Source organism: Buceros rhinoceros, unplaced genomic scaffold, assembly GCF_000710305.1.
Source record: "Buceros rhinoceros silvestris isolate BGI_N320 unplaced genomic scaffold, ASM71030v1 scaffold14665, whole genome shotgun sequence".
In the NCBI taxonomy this organism is placed as follows: Eukaryota; Metazoa; Chordata; class Aves; order Bucerotiformes; family Bucerotidae; genus Buceros; species Buceros rhinoceros.
In genome coordinates, this window is record NW_010412401.1 from 1950 (window position 1) to 15300 (window position 13351).

Consider the following 13351-nt stretch of genomic DNA (forward strand, 5'->3'; position numbering starts at 1 on the left):
TTTGCAAGTGTTTATTTAACAGGGTAGTTGACGCACTTAGAAGTGTGCGTCTTGTTTATGTGATTTTAGACCTAAATGTTGTGTCTCTTTTTGTCTTTACAGCGATGAAGCAACTGTTATCTCAGGGACAAAGCTTGCTAAACAAGTTTTGAAAGAAGTTCAAAGGGATGTAGAGTCGTGGGTATCCTTTGGAAACAAGAGACCTCATCTCACCGTCATCCTAGTAGGAGACAATCCAGCCAGTCACATCTATGTCAGGAACAAGATAAAAGCAGCTGCAGCCGTGGGTATGTGTTGTAGAATATAGACAATCCTTTGGCGAGCACAAGATATGTTGATTTAAAAATAAAAAAAGCAGAAGGAGGACGCCCTTTGTATTTTAATTTAATTTTGCACTGCCTTCTTCCTCATCTTCTCTGGTGAACCTAAAGAAAAGAAGTTGCAGGGCCATGCGAAGGAGGGAGATGTAATGGCACAGGGGTGGCAGCCATCTGTCCAGCTCCCTGTCTTCAGATGTTGTTAGGAAACCATTTGCACCGGCGCTGTTAGAAACTGGAAACTAATTAGTGGGTCTTTTCCCCCAGAAGTAGAGAAGCAATCAGATGAAGTGCCAGTAACGCTGGCGTAGCTTTACCTGTTCAGCTTCAGTTGGAGTTTTCAAGACCACGTTTGAGAGAAGTTATGTGCTTTATTTTCCAAATATACTAAACCGTTGTTGGATTTCGGGGCTACTGTGTCCAACTGTAGTTTGTTTTTTTTCTTCCCATGTTTTTCCTGTATGTTTCCTTGTAAGATGGTACTTGACACCAAGAAATACAGCATTACAGACCAGGCAATGAAAGCAGAGTCTTCAGCGAGTCGTCTCTGGTTATTTAAGTCTGTTATTAGGCATTGGGCAGATTTTTAGACAAAATTAGGGAGCTGTCCGTCGATGAATTTCCCGATGCTAATATGTGTGTTCTGGTTTTATCAGGCATTTCTAGTGAGATCATACTGAGGCCTAAAGACATTTCTCAGGAAGAACTCGTAGACATGACAGCGCAACTCAACAAGGATTCAAGAGTTAGTGGTTTATTAGTTCAGCTACCTCTCCCAGGTAGGTGCCATCTTCTGTCCCACTCCTCATATACAGCCAGTGTAAGAGGAAGGAGTTTGAGAGTTTTGGGTCGTGAGTGTATCTGAGTGACATAAGAACCTCTTTGAAGAGGATGGTGTGATGAAGGATTGGCAGAGGTGTTGAGATTTTGTTGTACACGAGCCCGCAGCTCAATTTAAACAAAAAAGCAAACAAAACCATGCGAATCCTTTCCTATTGCCAAGCTTGCCTTTTTTCAGAGTTCAGTCAGAATGCTACTTCGAGGAATTTCCCTCCACACCCACATTTATCCCGTTCATTTATCCTTTTGTTGTTGTTGTTTTGTTTTGTTTTTTAGTGTGTTGCCCTGTTTTGCCTTGAACTCCAAGACATTTGCCGTATTTTCATCCCCTATCTCATGCCAAGTTGTGCTCTCTAGCGGATGATGCTACGGCCTTTTTCACACTGATTCCAGGTTTTGCCTTAAATATTTGTTCGTGTTTTCTGTGCTGCCCCTAACGTTACAGGTGAGCTCTGTGCTAAGGTCCTAAAAGCCTCTACCAAATTCTTGATTTTATTGCCCTTCTCCTAATTTGTAGTAAAAGCTCACTAAAATAACACTTGGCAGTAGGCGGCAAAATGCTATTTGAGAAGTGATAAAACTTCCTAGTCTTGGTCTTCGCTTGCAGGGGTATTTATTTCATATCGAGGAAACATCAGAAATTGGGGCAGGTGCTGGGTCTTGCAGAGGATTAAGAGATGCCCTGTTTGTATTTGTAATAAACATCAGTGTCGGTGCTTGGGAAGGTTTGTGTTTGTGTTACCAGAAAGCGAACTGAAATCAACCACTTGTTGAAGTAAGTTGGCCACGAGGTGGAAGTATAACCCAAGTGAGGAGGCTGGCATCTTGGCCACCGAGTGAGGAGCTCTGGGAGCTGATGGGATGTGGTTGCTTCACATCAAACAAACATCTCTCCCGCTTAGAACAGATTAGGTAATGCAGCAAATGTTTGTTTCAGCAGCAAGAACTCACACAAAAGAAGGAGCACTGGCAGCCTAGGGACAGATATCTCTCTGCCTGGGGTGTGTAGCAAAAGAGATGGGCTCGTCCACTGAACTTGTGTTCCCCAGAAATGGGAGGTGTCACCTGTCTTGTAGGGGGAGGCACTCGGTAAAACTGTTGGGTACAGCTTGCAGAAATGCGTTTCTTTGTGAGGAGGAGATCAGTCATGACAGTGAGCTCTTGAGCTGTCTGCCTTCATCAACAGACAGTTCAACAGCAGAATTAATTCTTGAAACTCAGTGATTTTTAAACCTGTTCAACATTTGAAAAGGAAAAAAAACCTTGAAGATAATTCCATGTGTGTCAACTCAGATGTTTGGTGCTGTTGCACTTAAATGTTGAAGCGCCGAAGTACTTGGATGCAGACCTCTCTTGAGACCTGTGGTATGTCTGTCACAGTAACTACATGAAGACTAGTTAGCCTTCCTCTAACCTCTCAAACTTGCTAGTTGGAAGCCTGGCTGTTGCCAGCCTTACCACAAACCTCAGAGCAATTTAATCAAGAGCAGAACTTTTTCAATATTGTATAGTAAAGTTAGATGTGCAAATTATCGTGATGCTGGAGATGTTCAGTAAGTTCTTTCCGTAATAGCTGTCAGGTATAACTCCGACGACTGAAATTTTTTTTTTCTCCTAAAGGAACTTCACAGCAGGGCAGAAAGCTAAGCTGGCTCATTTTCCAAAAGTCTTTTGGTTTGCCTTGCTGTGGAGGGAGACAAAGCCGGCACGTGGTGAAGAGTTCGTCGGGGGAGGCTGCTTATTCCAGAGTTGAGGTTATGTTTGGGGTTTTTGCAGTAAACCACACATGGGTGCGGCCTTTGATCAGCACTGGGGTAAAAATAGAAGCAGGAAACAACTTTGTTCTCTTTCACTTCTGTGAGCTGGAGCAAGTTAGCTTTGAGGCTTGTCATCTTTCCCTGAGGAAAACTTCCCCTCTGTGCACTCCTGAGTGCGTTGCTTCTGGTGTGGTAGTGCTGTTCTGGAGAGATTCCTGAATCGTTCTGAAGTTGCCTGCAAGATGGCTGTGCAGTGTAGTTATTGGAGATAGAATGTCAAAAGCTCACCATTTCCTTAGGTGTAAGCAGCAAAGAAGTAGGAGCCAAATGAGTACAAATGCGATGTCCCTCCTCTGTCTTGAAAGACTGTGCCGGCTTGGAGTGGCCTGCTGTGCTGGAACTGACTGTTGGTACGTGGCAGTGGCTCGGTATAGCTCCTCAAAATTATTTCCAGGGAGTTCACTGCTGCTGCTGACCTGCTTCCTTCTTGCTCTGCGTTGGTGTTGCTCCATCCATGTGGTGTATTTTCCAACCCCTTTTGGGCTATGTTTTTATTTTCTTCAGTCTTCCCGTTGGAAAACCAGTCTTTGTTTTCTGTCTGTCAACATTAGAGGCACATGTTGTTTGTTGTGTAAACAAGAGTTTCGCTGAAGTTTGATTAACGAAGGAAAGGATGAGTGCAGAGAGGAACTTGGCAAGGAGCGCAGCTTGGAATGATGGCAAGGAAGTTTGTATGAGTATCAGTTGAGAGGAGGCTCAGCACGTTCTCGGAGAGTGGCAGGCAAGGAACTGAAGAGTTGATGGTGTTCCTCTGGAGATAGCCGAGGCTATCTGCAAAGCGCGAACCACCCAGGAAAAGACATTTCTTGAGGCAAAAGAAACCTACTTGTGAAGTAGCCCCGTAACTGTCTGTGCAGTTTGAATGGGCTCGTGTGTGTGTTTGGGGATGGCCTGCCCAAGATGGAGTTTTAGAAGTGTCTCTGATGAGGCAGGGAAGGTGTCCACATGCTCTCTTCTCTGGCCCTTGTTGGCCCACTTGCCCCAGCTGTGCAGCTGCAGTTCTTCCGGTACCGTGTGCCCTTTTCTGCAATGCTGCAAATCAGTTTTGAGTGAGGAAAAGAAATTCCTCATAAAGCATAATTTCGTAGCCTTTTGTGTGAGGGTATCTGTTTTCTGTCTGCTGCTGGGAAGCCGCAGACAGGCAGCAAGGAGGAGTGTTGGCAGAGCGGTGCTCTGTCCTGTCCCAGGCACAAGGGAAAGCAGGCTGCCAAGCCTTTGTTTGATGAACAGCTACATCACCTAAGGTTAACAAGTCTTCTTTTGGAAAAACTGTTTAGTAGGTTACTTGTAACTTCTTTCTCTTCATGCTTTTTATACCCTGAGTTATATGAAAACAAGATTGTTGCCTTCCATCTGGACTAGACTAGTTTGCCTTCTAAGAAAGTCTTTCATCGACGTACTTTCCACAGACCTTCCTCATTAGGAAATTTCCTCCCATCAGAAAATGGAGAATGAAATTGTGAATCATACCAGTCTGGTTTAACTCTAGGGTTTTTTAACTGGAGATCTTTCAGCTAGAGGATACCATGTTTTAAGGTTTATGGCATGCACCTTTTAATGCAAAATTACAAAGTACCCAAGCAGAGTACCTACTGTAGTCAGTAGCAGCGTCTGTGCAGTAAAAGCTCAAAGCAGCTGCAGACCTACCCCGTATCAATAGTGCATATGAAAAATGGTCATTGCAGATAGCTACAAATAATAACTGATGTGCGTTTAAGTCATACTTAGTGTTTTCCACTGAAGCAGGGTGTGTTTAGGTCCCCCGAGTGAGCAAACGACTAAAAGCAGCTGTATTGCTGTAAAATGGCAAGTGAAAGCTAGACCTGAAAAATCATTTCAGCTTAGGGCTTCCCTACGTCTGTTTAAAATTGAGGTCCTATATCCTTTGAGATCTTGGAGTGAGTAACATGCACGATAACTTTTCTCCTGTTTGTTTGAGCCACTTGATAATTAACACCTCCAGAATGCCAAAGTGGCTTGGAAGTCTCTTGCTTAGACCTTGGTTTTTATAGTTACTAAATTGTCATTCTCGGCTGAGTCTCGGCCTCTCATATTGTGACTGAGTCTGTCGTATTGACCATCTCACAGACTGAATCATTTAATTTTCAATAGCCTTGAAGAGGTGAAGTTGTTAGTGCTGCCTTCAGCGGGGGAGTGTAGTTTATTCGCAGTGAAAAATGATAGTTGCTGTAGCCAGACCAAACTCTCTTTCTCCATGGAATGACTCAGACAGTATCAATGACATCTGACGAGTGCAAGGACTGTCACCTGAAAGCAGTGTGTTTCCCAGATCACATAAACGAGCGGACAGTCTGTAACGCCATCGCACCCGAGAAGGATGTGGATGGGTTTCATATCATGAATATTGGACGCCTGTGTCTCGATCAGCCCTCCGTAATACCCGCCACCGCCGCTGCCGTATGGGAGATCATAAAGCGGACTGGTAAGACTTCGAACTGCACTGAAACTCTTTTTATCGCGGAAGATGAATGAAGGATAAAGTCAGGTGTGAGTTCAAAGTGTAGGTTATCTAAAGGTATGGGGCTGGTTGAAGAACAAACACTGAGAGGATTAATCTAAATAATAAGGAGGTGGCAAACAGATGGGATCTTTTGCCAGTAGCCTAACTATTAATTAAGTGTAGACAGTAGTCTGTGTAGAATACTTGGGGAAATGCTTTGGTAACTTATTTTCTGCACTTTATAATGGTGTAAGGAACTTTCTGAGATATCGTTGCCCTCCTGGTTATTTACCAAGTAGTAGATTTGAATGCTTAAGTTCTTGAGTGGGGGAAGAAACAAGAACAAAAATGGGCTTTATAATGGTGTAAGGAACTTTCTGAGATATCGTTGCCCTCCTGGTTATTTACCAAGTAGTAGATTTGAATGCTTAAGTTCTTGAGTGGGGGAAGAAACAAGAACAAAAATGGGAATGTTCAGAGGGTGCCCGTGTGTTCAGCCGTTGTCGTTCCATAAGTAGAATACACGTGTCCTTATTGGTAGACATCAGAGCTTCCACTTCCCTCTGTGGTCAGAGGAGAGAAGAGAAAGGCAGGTTGGTTCAGATAACCTGAATGAGCCGCCAGTTTTGTTCCTCTGAGGTGAAAACTGACAGTTGTTTTGTGGAGTCATCCCTCGAGTTCAGCCTCATGCGTTTTCAAGTCACATTGATGTCAGCAGTCCACAACAGCAAATAATGTTGTCTTGGGGGTTGCAAAGAGGGGTTTAGGTCCATCAAAACAGTAGAATACAATTTTCTGATAGCTTTTTTTCCTTTTTGTTTTCCTTTTTTCTCCCTGAAAGGAATACAAACATTTGGAAAAAATGTTGTTGTAGCTGGGAGATCTAAGAATGTTGGAATGCCTATTTCAATGCTTTTGCATACTGATGGAGAGCATGAGAGGCCTGGAGGTGAGTTCGCGAACGATGTTTTAATGTTTCCATTTGTGAAATCATCAAAATAAACGACCACAGAATTCAGATGAGCTTTTGTCTCTCGTGCAATATTTGCGACCAGAGCAAGGAAATAAATTTGCTGATGTATCTCCTGACGTGTTCTCAGGAGAGCAGCTTCAGGACTCGACTTTTTCTGGTGTTATGTCATCGTTTTGTCCTCCATTTGAAACAGCTGCTGCTTAAAGCTGGTTAGCGCTGGGCATTGTGGATAACAACTGACGGTGTGGCCTTGAGCAGCTACAGAGGTTCTCATGGTGTTTATCCCCAGGAGTAGAGCTACATGCCTTATCCCCCTGCTTATGTACTATTTGCTTCAAGCTTTTCATACACGCACGCACACATACCTACACCTGTACATAAAAAATGATGGCGTGGTTCCTGTATTGTGCTCTGCTCATTAGCTGGTGGTTATGAAAACATCCAAATGACCAACAAAGTAGCTTTTTGCTGTGAGCTCTATGATATTTCTTGTTGGCCCTGGGGGATTTTTCTGCAGTGCAGTTTATATCCCCCTGGAAATTGGGGGTTGTAGTGGAAATACTTTTAAGTAATTCTAATTACAGGTGCATGCATGTGCTCCTATAATTGTGATGTAGAAAGAAAACCAAATATAATTTAAGTGGAATACAGTCCTTTTGCACCTTCATTTTCTCCTAGAAACTGCCAAGCTGGTGCTCATAAGTGAGGTAAACATGGATGTTTAATCCCAGGCATCTTTAATAGGAGTGGAGTGAAATCTGTTATTAATATAATAAAACACTAAAAGCTTCTTGCTAATCACAGAGTTGGTTTTTCCATTCAGCCTCTGTGGGAAAGTTGCTGTTTGAAACTTCTCTCAGTGCTGGAATTGTAATTACCGTCAGTGCATAGTTCTGGTCTCATCCCCGTGCCCATGAAAAGGAGTAGCGTTTTTCCCATTTGCTGCAAATACTGGGTTACGGGTATTGCCAGCAGTGCGGTTCCTGGTTTGGACGAGGCTTTACACAACACTGAGTTACACTGCAAGCGACTTGCTTGTTCCTCACTTGGAAATGAGGAGACTTGGTGACCTGTGATTCCTTCAGCAACTTGTTACAAACCGCGTGGAGGTTTTTGAGCTGTAGCTAAACACTGTTGTGTGGTTTTCAGCTTTTGAGTTAGTTGGATCTGTGGCTCAGCTTGTTCGCTGGGTGTGTAGTTCTTGTTTGACCCGGTACTGCGTCTTGTTTTGGGGGGCTATTCCATGAGTTCATTGGCCTCTGAACGAACTTGGCTGTGCTCCACACTCATCTGCCTATGTTCCGGATCCTGACATACCACACAGCCCAATTTACCAGTGTTGTCATGGATGCTATGGATGTCAAGTATTCTCTGCAGGGACAGAAGAACGTTCAGATACTGCCTTACCGACAATGACACTGGAATCTAGTTGTAGGAAGAGTTAACTCATTGAAGGCATCTTTGCTTATTCTGAAGAAATGGATTTATTTTTAGGGTTGTTTTTCTTGTTCTCCAGCCTGCCTGTGTTAGTATTCAGTATAAAGCAGCTGGCAACGAGAAAACAGAGGAACGTTTGTACTTCTTTCACAATGAATTAGCATGAAGTCTGTGTTTGTCACGTGTGTGATTGATAAATGCTTCTGCAGCAGGGGTATTCTAGTATCTTTTCATTCCTGACTCACTGACTGGGCTCTCCTGAAGGTCTGGTTGCTCTTCTGCAGTTAGCTTTGTCTGCTTCTGTGCTGGGCAGCGAGAGGCCAGCCTGGATGCTGCGTGCAAGGGAGGGCAGGCCAGGCAGTGGCTTCAGCTTTACCTCAGTGCCTAGCAGTGTCTCTGGATGTGTCATGGCCGAGAAGATGTGAGGGCAGCCAAGGTAAAGCTGAGCTAGACAGTGCAAGAGAATGCATAAAACTGAAGTATATTGAGATCAGGGAGCTGGAGTTGAAGGGAAGACTGGAAATGTGAATGGAATAGAAACAACAGCGTAAGCAGAATAACCCTCATTTGATTAGATATTTTTTATTGAGAAGTGATTAAGCTATATGTGTGATACTCTGATTTTTTTTTCTCTGTTTTTATTTCTTGGGTTTTTTTAGCTTATGAACAAAACTGAAAAGCTGGGGTCTGTCCTTGTCTGTGATGTTTTGTATCTAGAAACTGTAGCGTCCTGCAGGTGGCAATAGCTGATCAGATCGGAAAACAGAACGCTTACAGAACAAACTGTCGTGTGTAGTAGGCAGGTGCAGAAGCTGATGCTATTTTATGAGCTAGTGGATCGACTCAGCTGTGCCATGCGGAACCTTAATGGTTAAATATATTCCTTTTCTTTAAGAAGTAGCAGTGTAAAAATGGTTGTTTGTTTTGTGTTTTGGCATGATCGCAAATAAATGAAAAACATCCCTTTTCTGAGGTGTCTGTAAGCTTCTGGAGTGCTATTCTAAAGGCAGGGGCTTGCTCCCCCCCTTCCTTTTTCTCCTTTGCTTTTTGGTAGTGAGAGCAATTCCTTGGTTTCAGGAGCTGACTACGGACACATTCCTCAGTGAGATCCTGGTGGGAAGATAGCACTGATTTTATTTCTCAGCAGGTGTGAATGATTGTAACTTTGCATTTCATCTGTTGGTTTTTCCCAGCCTCTCTGCTGAGTGCAAGATAAGAGGACAAAGAACCTCATTAGGGATGTATTTTTGGAAGCGATGACTGAGATTTGCAGCAAGACATCCTTCTTTTGCTTAAAATGGATATTGGAAGACTCCTCTGCTTTATTCAAGCCTTTCTTTCCAGAACCCAGTGAAGTCTATTTGCCTTTCATGTGTGAAGGATGGCCCTTCAGAGAATCCCTAAGTTTTAGTGTAAGTGGTCAAGCATTACTTAAGAAAAGGGAGGTGTGTTTTATCAAAGACCAGATATGATTCTTCTGCAGGGGCTGAAGTTGTTTGTTACTACTATGATTGGAGAATGAGGCCTCCAGAAAAGAGTCACTCCAACCATCTATACCACCTGGGTGCTGCTCACGCAAAAGAGCGTGTGCGTGGCCTGCGTACGAATGACCCAGCAGCGGAGACGCGCTGCTTTAGATTGGAAAGGCGAGGAGCATCAGTGAGTAATATCTGGGTCCTGCTCCAGTGGTTTGCTCTGCCCCCGCTGTTATTTCATGATCCCGGAGGTATTCAGGGACAAAGGCTGAAGGGATCTTGTCATGCAGGTTGGATATTAGGAAAAAATTCTTTACAGTGAGGGTTATTAAGTATTGGAACGGGTTGCCTAGGGAGGTGGCGGAGTCCCCATCCCTGGAGGTGTTTAAAAATCGTGTGGATCTGGTGTTGAGGGACATGGTGTAGGGACCCTGGCAGTGTAAGGGTAACGGTTGGACTCGATGATCTTTGAGGTCTCTTCCGGCCGGATGATGATTCTGTGATTCTGTGATTCTGTGTGCTGGCTGGCATGCTGCTCTCCCAAGAAGGGTTGCTCTGGAGATGTTTTTAAGACAACTCACTGTCTAAGCTCTCGATGCACTTAAATTCATGGAAGTTGTAGAAAGTGATGAGAGACTTCTGACTTCTGGCAGTTCCCCTTATTTCCCGGGATTGATTATGCACATCGGTACTTTTCTGTTCTCATTACCTAAAAATGTCTCGATCTGCTTTTCTTTGAGGAGACAATACACGCTGTAGAGACTGAAGGAGAAGAGGGGTCAAAGATGAGGGTAAAGATTTGAGAAGTCAGAGCAGGGACAGGCTGAAGATGAGTTGCTTGAGAAAGAGGGTAATGAGACGAGAGGCACAGATTAGATCAGTCAGACACATTCCAGAGGGAGCAGATGTGGTAATGTCTGAGATGGCAAAAACTTGGAGTGTAATGGTTAATCATGTAGCTTAGGAGACTAGGATGAGTGGAAGGTGGAGATGGAGGGCTGTAACACCCAAAGGCTGTGTGGTACAGAGAGTTGACCAGGGGAGTGTTGGGAGGAGTCTCCTCTGATAGCTATAGTTATCTTTGCTGGATTTTTGGGCCGTCCTTGAGGGATCACCACACTTGCTGTGGGAGCCAGTAGGAGACTTCAGGCCTTACCCCATGACAATTCATTTTGTGTGCCATGGTCTCTCCTCAGTATCTATCTCCATCAAACAGCACAAGGTGTTTCATGTTGTACTAGGAGGGGTTTTCTGTAGCTTCTCACCAAGAAAGGTGGACAGATGCGGGAGCAGGCGCCAGATCTTTGGAGTTTGCCCCAAAAGATGTGTGCTTCTCTTGGTTATAGCTTGAGCTGCTTCCTGCTCTGGTGTGAAGTGAGGGTTCAGCTGGTTTTGTTTCGTCAGGAGATACAGGAGATGGTAGGGCACCTGCAGGCATCTGAGAACCTTTTTGTCCAGTCTTTTCCGTTCCTGTCATTGTGTTTGAGCTACATAAAATGGAGACTTGGAATGCTTTGAGCATGTGGGAGGATCTATGCATTGGATGTCTTGATTCCTTAAGTGGTTATGGTGATAAACCAGCTCGGATCCATCCAGTTTTGTGATTACCAATGCTCCTGTTGATTGTGTTCCACGTGGATGTTCCAGAATGCCTCTCCTTGATGAAGCCTGGTAGTGATCCAGCCACGAGAGGGATTTTGCTGTCTGACCCTCACATGCAGTTATCGCTCATCAGGGTTTTGAAGCAAAGACCCTTGGCCCAAGAGTGTCCCTGGCAGACTGTGGTCTTCCTTCCTGTCTGTACCACAGAATGTCAGGGGAAAGCACCTGGGGAGCTTCAGGACAGGTGAATGATGAACGTGGTCGAGGATAGAGATCCGAACTGGTGATCTTGTACTTGAAGCTGTAGCTGATGCCAGACAACTGGGTCTTAAAGCATGCCACACAAGTTGTTCTCAGTAAGGCAGGTGCTGGATTCCATGCAGAGTTGGCTCTGTGTAATTCCACTCTGCGTAATGAACTGGTGAAGGAATAAGTCAGTTCGCAGAGTATAAGTGAATCCACCCTGTGAGGATTTTTACAAATAAATGCTTTTTCATATGTGTGATCACTAAGTGTTGCAACGGTTCTGCCCGTGCTGAAATCGGTGCTGCATCCCAAGACAAATCTGGCAACCAGCTCTACTCCTGTTCATGTAGTGAAGTCAGGCATCTGCCCCTGAAAGTAAATGCTATATGGCATTTTATAGGTGACAATAAATCGATAATCTCTTCCCTTTCAGGTGATGCTACAGTGACCATTACTCACAGATACACACCAAAAGAGCAGCTCAAGATCCACATGCAACTCGCTGACATTGTGATAGTAGCTGCAGGTAATACTAGTTGTTGTTTCTACTCCACTCACAACGTTTGCAACCTAAAGACGACAACTTGGGTGTTTGTGTTGGTGGCACTGCCGGCTCTTTCACGTTCCACCAAACAATAGGTGCTTGTGCTTGCCGCAGGTGTTGCAGTGAGCAGGATTTCTTGTAGGAAGGGCGAGTGACTTGGCGCTTTGTTCTCGCCCTTCGCATTTGCAGACTCATAAACTGTTTCTCGTCACATGTGACACCTTTCCCTTAGGGAGACTTTAGAGTGAACTCAAGATTGGGAACCAGTCAGTGCATAGTTTATACAGGTATAATTATGTAAATTAAAACATTCTCGGTGCAGTGCAAAAATCATGAGTCATTTAAATTTTGACAGGAGGGTTTCTTCAAACCAGCTGGAGGCTGCACTCATAAAACACTGGTATCATTCTCTTGCTGTTAGAGTTAAGGGCAGCCTTGCCAAATTAACTGGCAGTTTTGGTAAGTTGTGCTATTAGTGGCTGGGGTTTTATTTATTTTTTTCTTTTACAATGATCTTGTGAAGAGAGTGGTAATTGCCTAGAGGAAGGGGTCTGAAAAATCAGTGTCTATCCTTAAAGCAATGTATAGTGAAATACTTGCAGTTTTACTAGTCTAGAACAAAGCAACAAGCAGGACTTTGCTTCTGAGGAATTTCTGGTTTTCTGTTTATGGGCATTAGAACTATAAATTAATGTAAGATAAAAAACCCAAACCAATCTAATTTACAAAAAAACTTGGTAAAATTCTACGTCCCCTCGCAGCTCAGTATACCCTCCTTCTCTCATCCCATTTAGGACTACGACAAGAAGAATGTGCCTTTCCTCTTTTCTCCTCCCTTCCTCTCTCTTCATCATCCTCAGGACAAAAGCTTTGCCTACTTATTTTCTAGATGAGGACAGATAGGTACTTGTCCAGAGCTCATCACTTCCTGTCAAAGTGAGATGCCCTTGGCTTCAGGGCTTAGCTGCACTATCTCTTTCTCAGGCAGGTGAGGAACAAGAAACAGCTCAGTTGTCCCACGTGTGGTGACTCAGCTGGGGCCTGATCAGAATTCAGTCTGTGAATGAAAGATAAGAATGTGTGGGCTAGCTGGAAATGGACCCATAACTTTTCATCCCAATTCACTTCTTCCAGTCTTATCATCACTGCTGATCTTGGTGCTGAATGTAGTTTGTCATCAGTTTGTAGCTGAGCAGTTCAGTAGCAAGTCAGCCGTGTTCGTTCTTCACATTATTTTCCTTGTGTCATTTGTAACAGGAGCATGAGACAACACTCATTACACAACATGAGATATACTTGGAATGATGAAGAAACCTAGGGCTAGGCTGTGCAAACAGCGTGCAGCCCTGCCCCAGTGGATGCTCTGGGGAAGATTACAGAAAGGTGGAATCCCTCCCAGGTTCCTCTTGTTACTTGAGAACTGTGCACATTGTACCTTCGGCATCATGCGTTGCCCGGAAATGTGTGACCTGTTCAGTGGGTGTTGCAAAATGTAGCTTTGACCCTGCCAGGTAGAAGCAGCTGCTGTCATAGGCCACTGGGCAAGGTGTGTGAATGGAAAACAGCTTTTCATGTGCGTCTGCATGTAAGAGCAAGATTCCTATTCTCATTTCCCCTCTTTCCCTGTAACACTTCTAGA

The 13351-nt window shown here is 44.2% G+C and overlaps 1 protein-coding gene across 1 annotated transcript in view; it reads left to right on the top strand.

The window, feature by feature from the left end:
- Window positions 1-102: 102 nt before the first annotated feature.
- The window catches only part of LOC104493666 (probable bifunctional methylenetetrahydrofolate dehydrogenase/cyclohydrolase 2), a gene marked incomplete at its 5' end in the record, with an annotated part of 23617 nt that continues 10368 nt past the window's right edge, over window positions 103-13351 (top strand). The window contains 5 exons of the mRNA XM_010136390.1: window positions 103-287; window positions 974-1096; window positions 5265-5417; window positions 6277-6384; window positions 11602-11694. Of these exons, the coding sequence (XP_010134692.1) occupies window positions 103-287; window positions 974-1096; window positions 5265-5417; window positions 6277-6384; window positions 11602-11694 (662 nt within the window). The remainder of the gene's footprint in view (window positions 288-973; window positions 1097-5264; window positions 5418-6276; window positions 6385-11601; window positions 11695-13351) is intronic.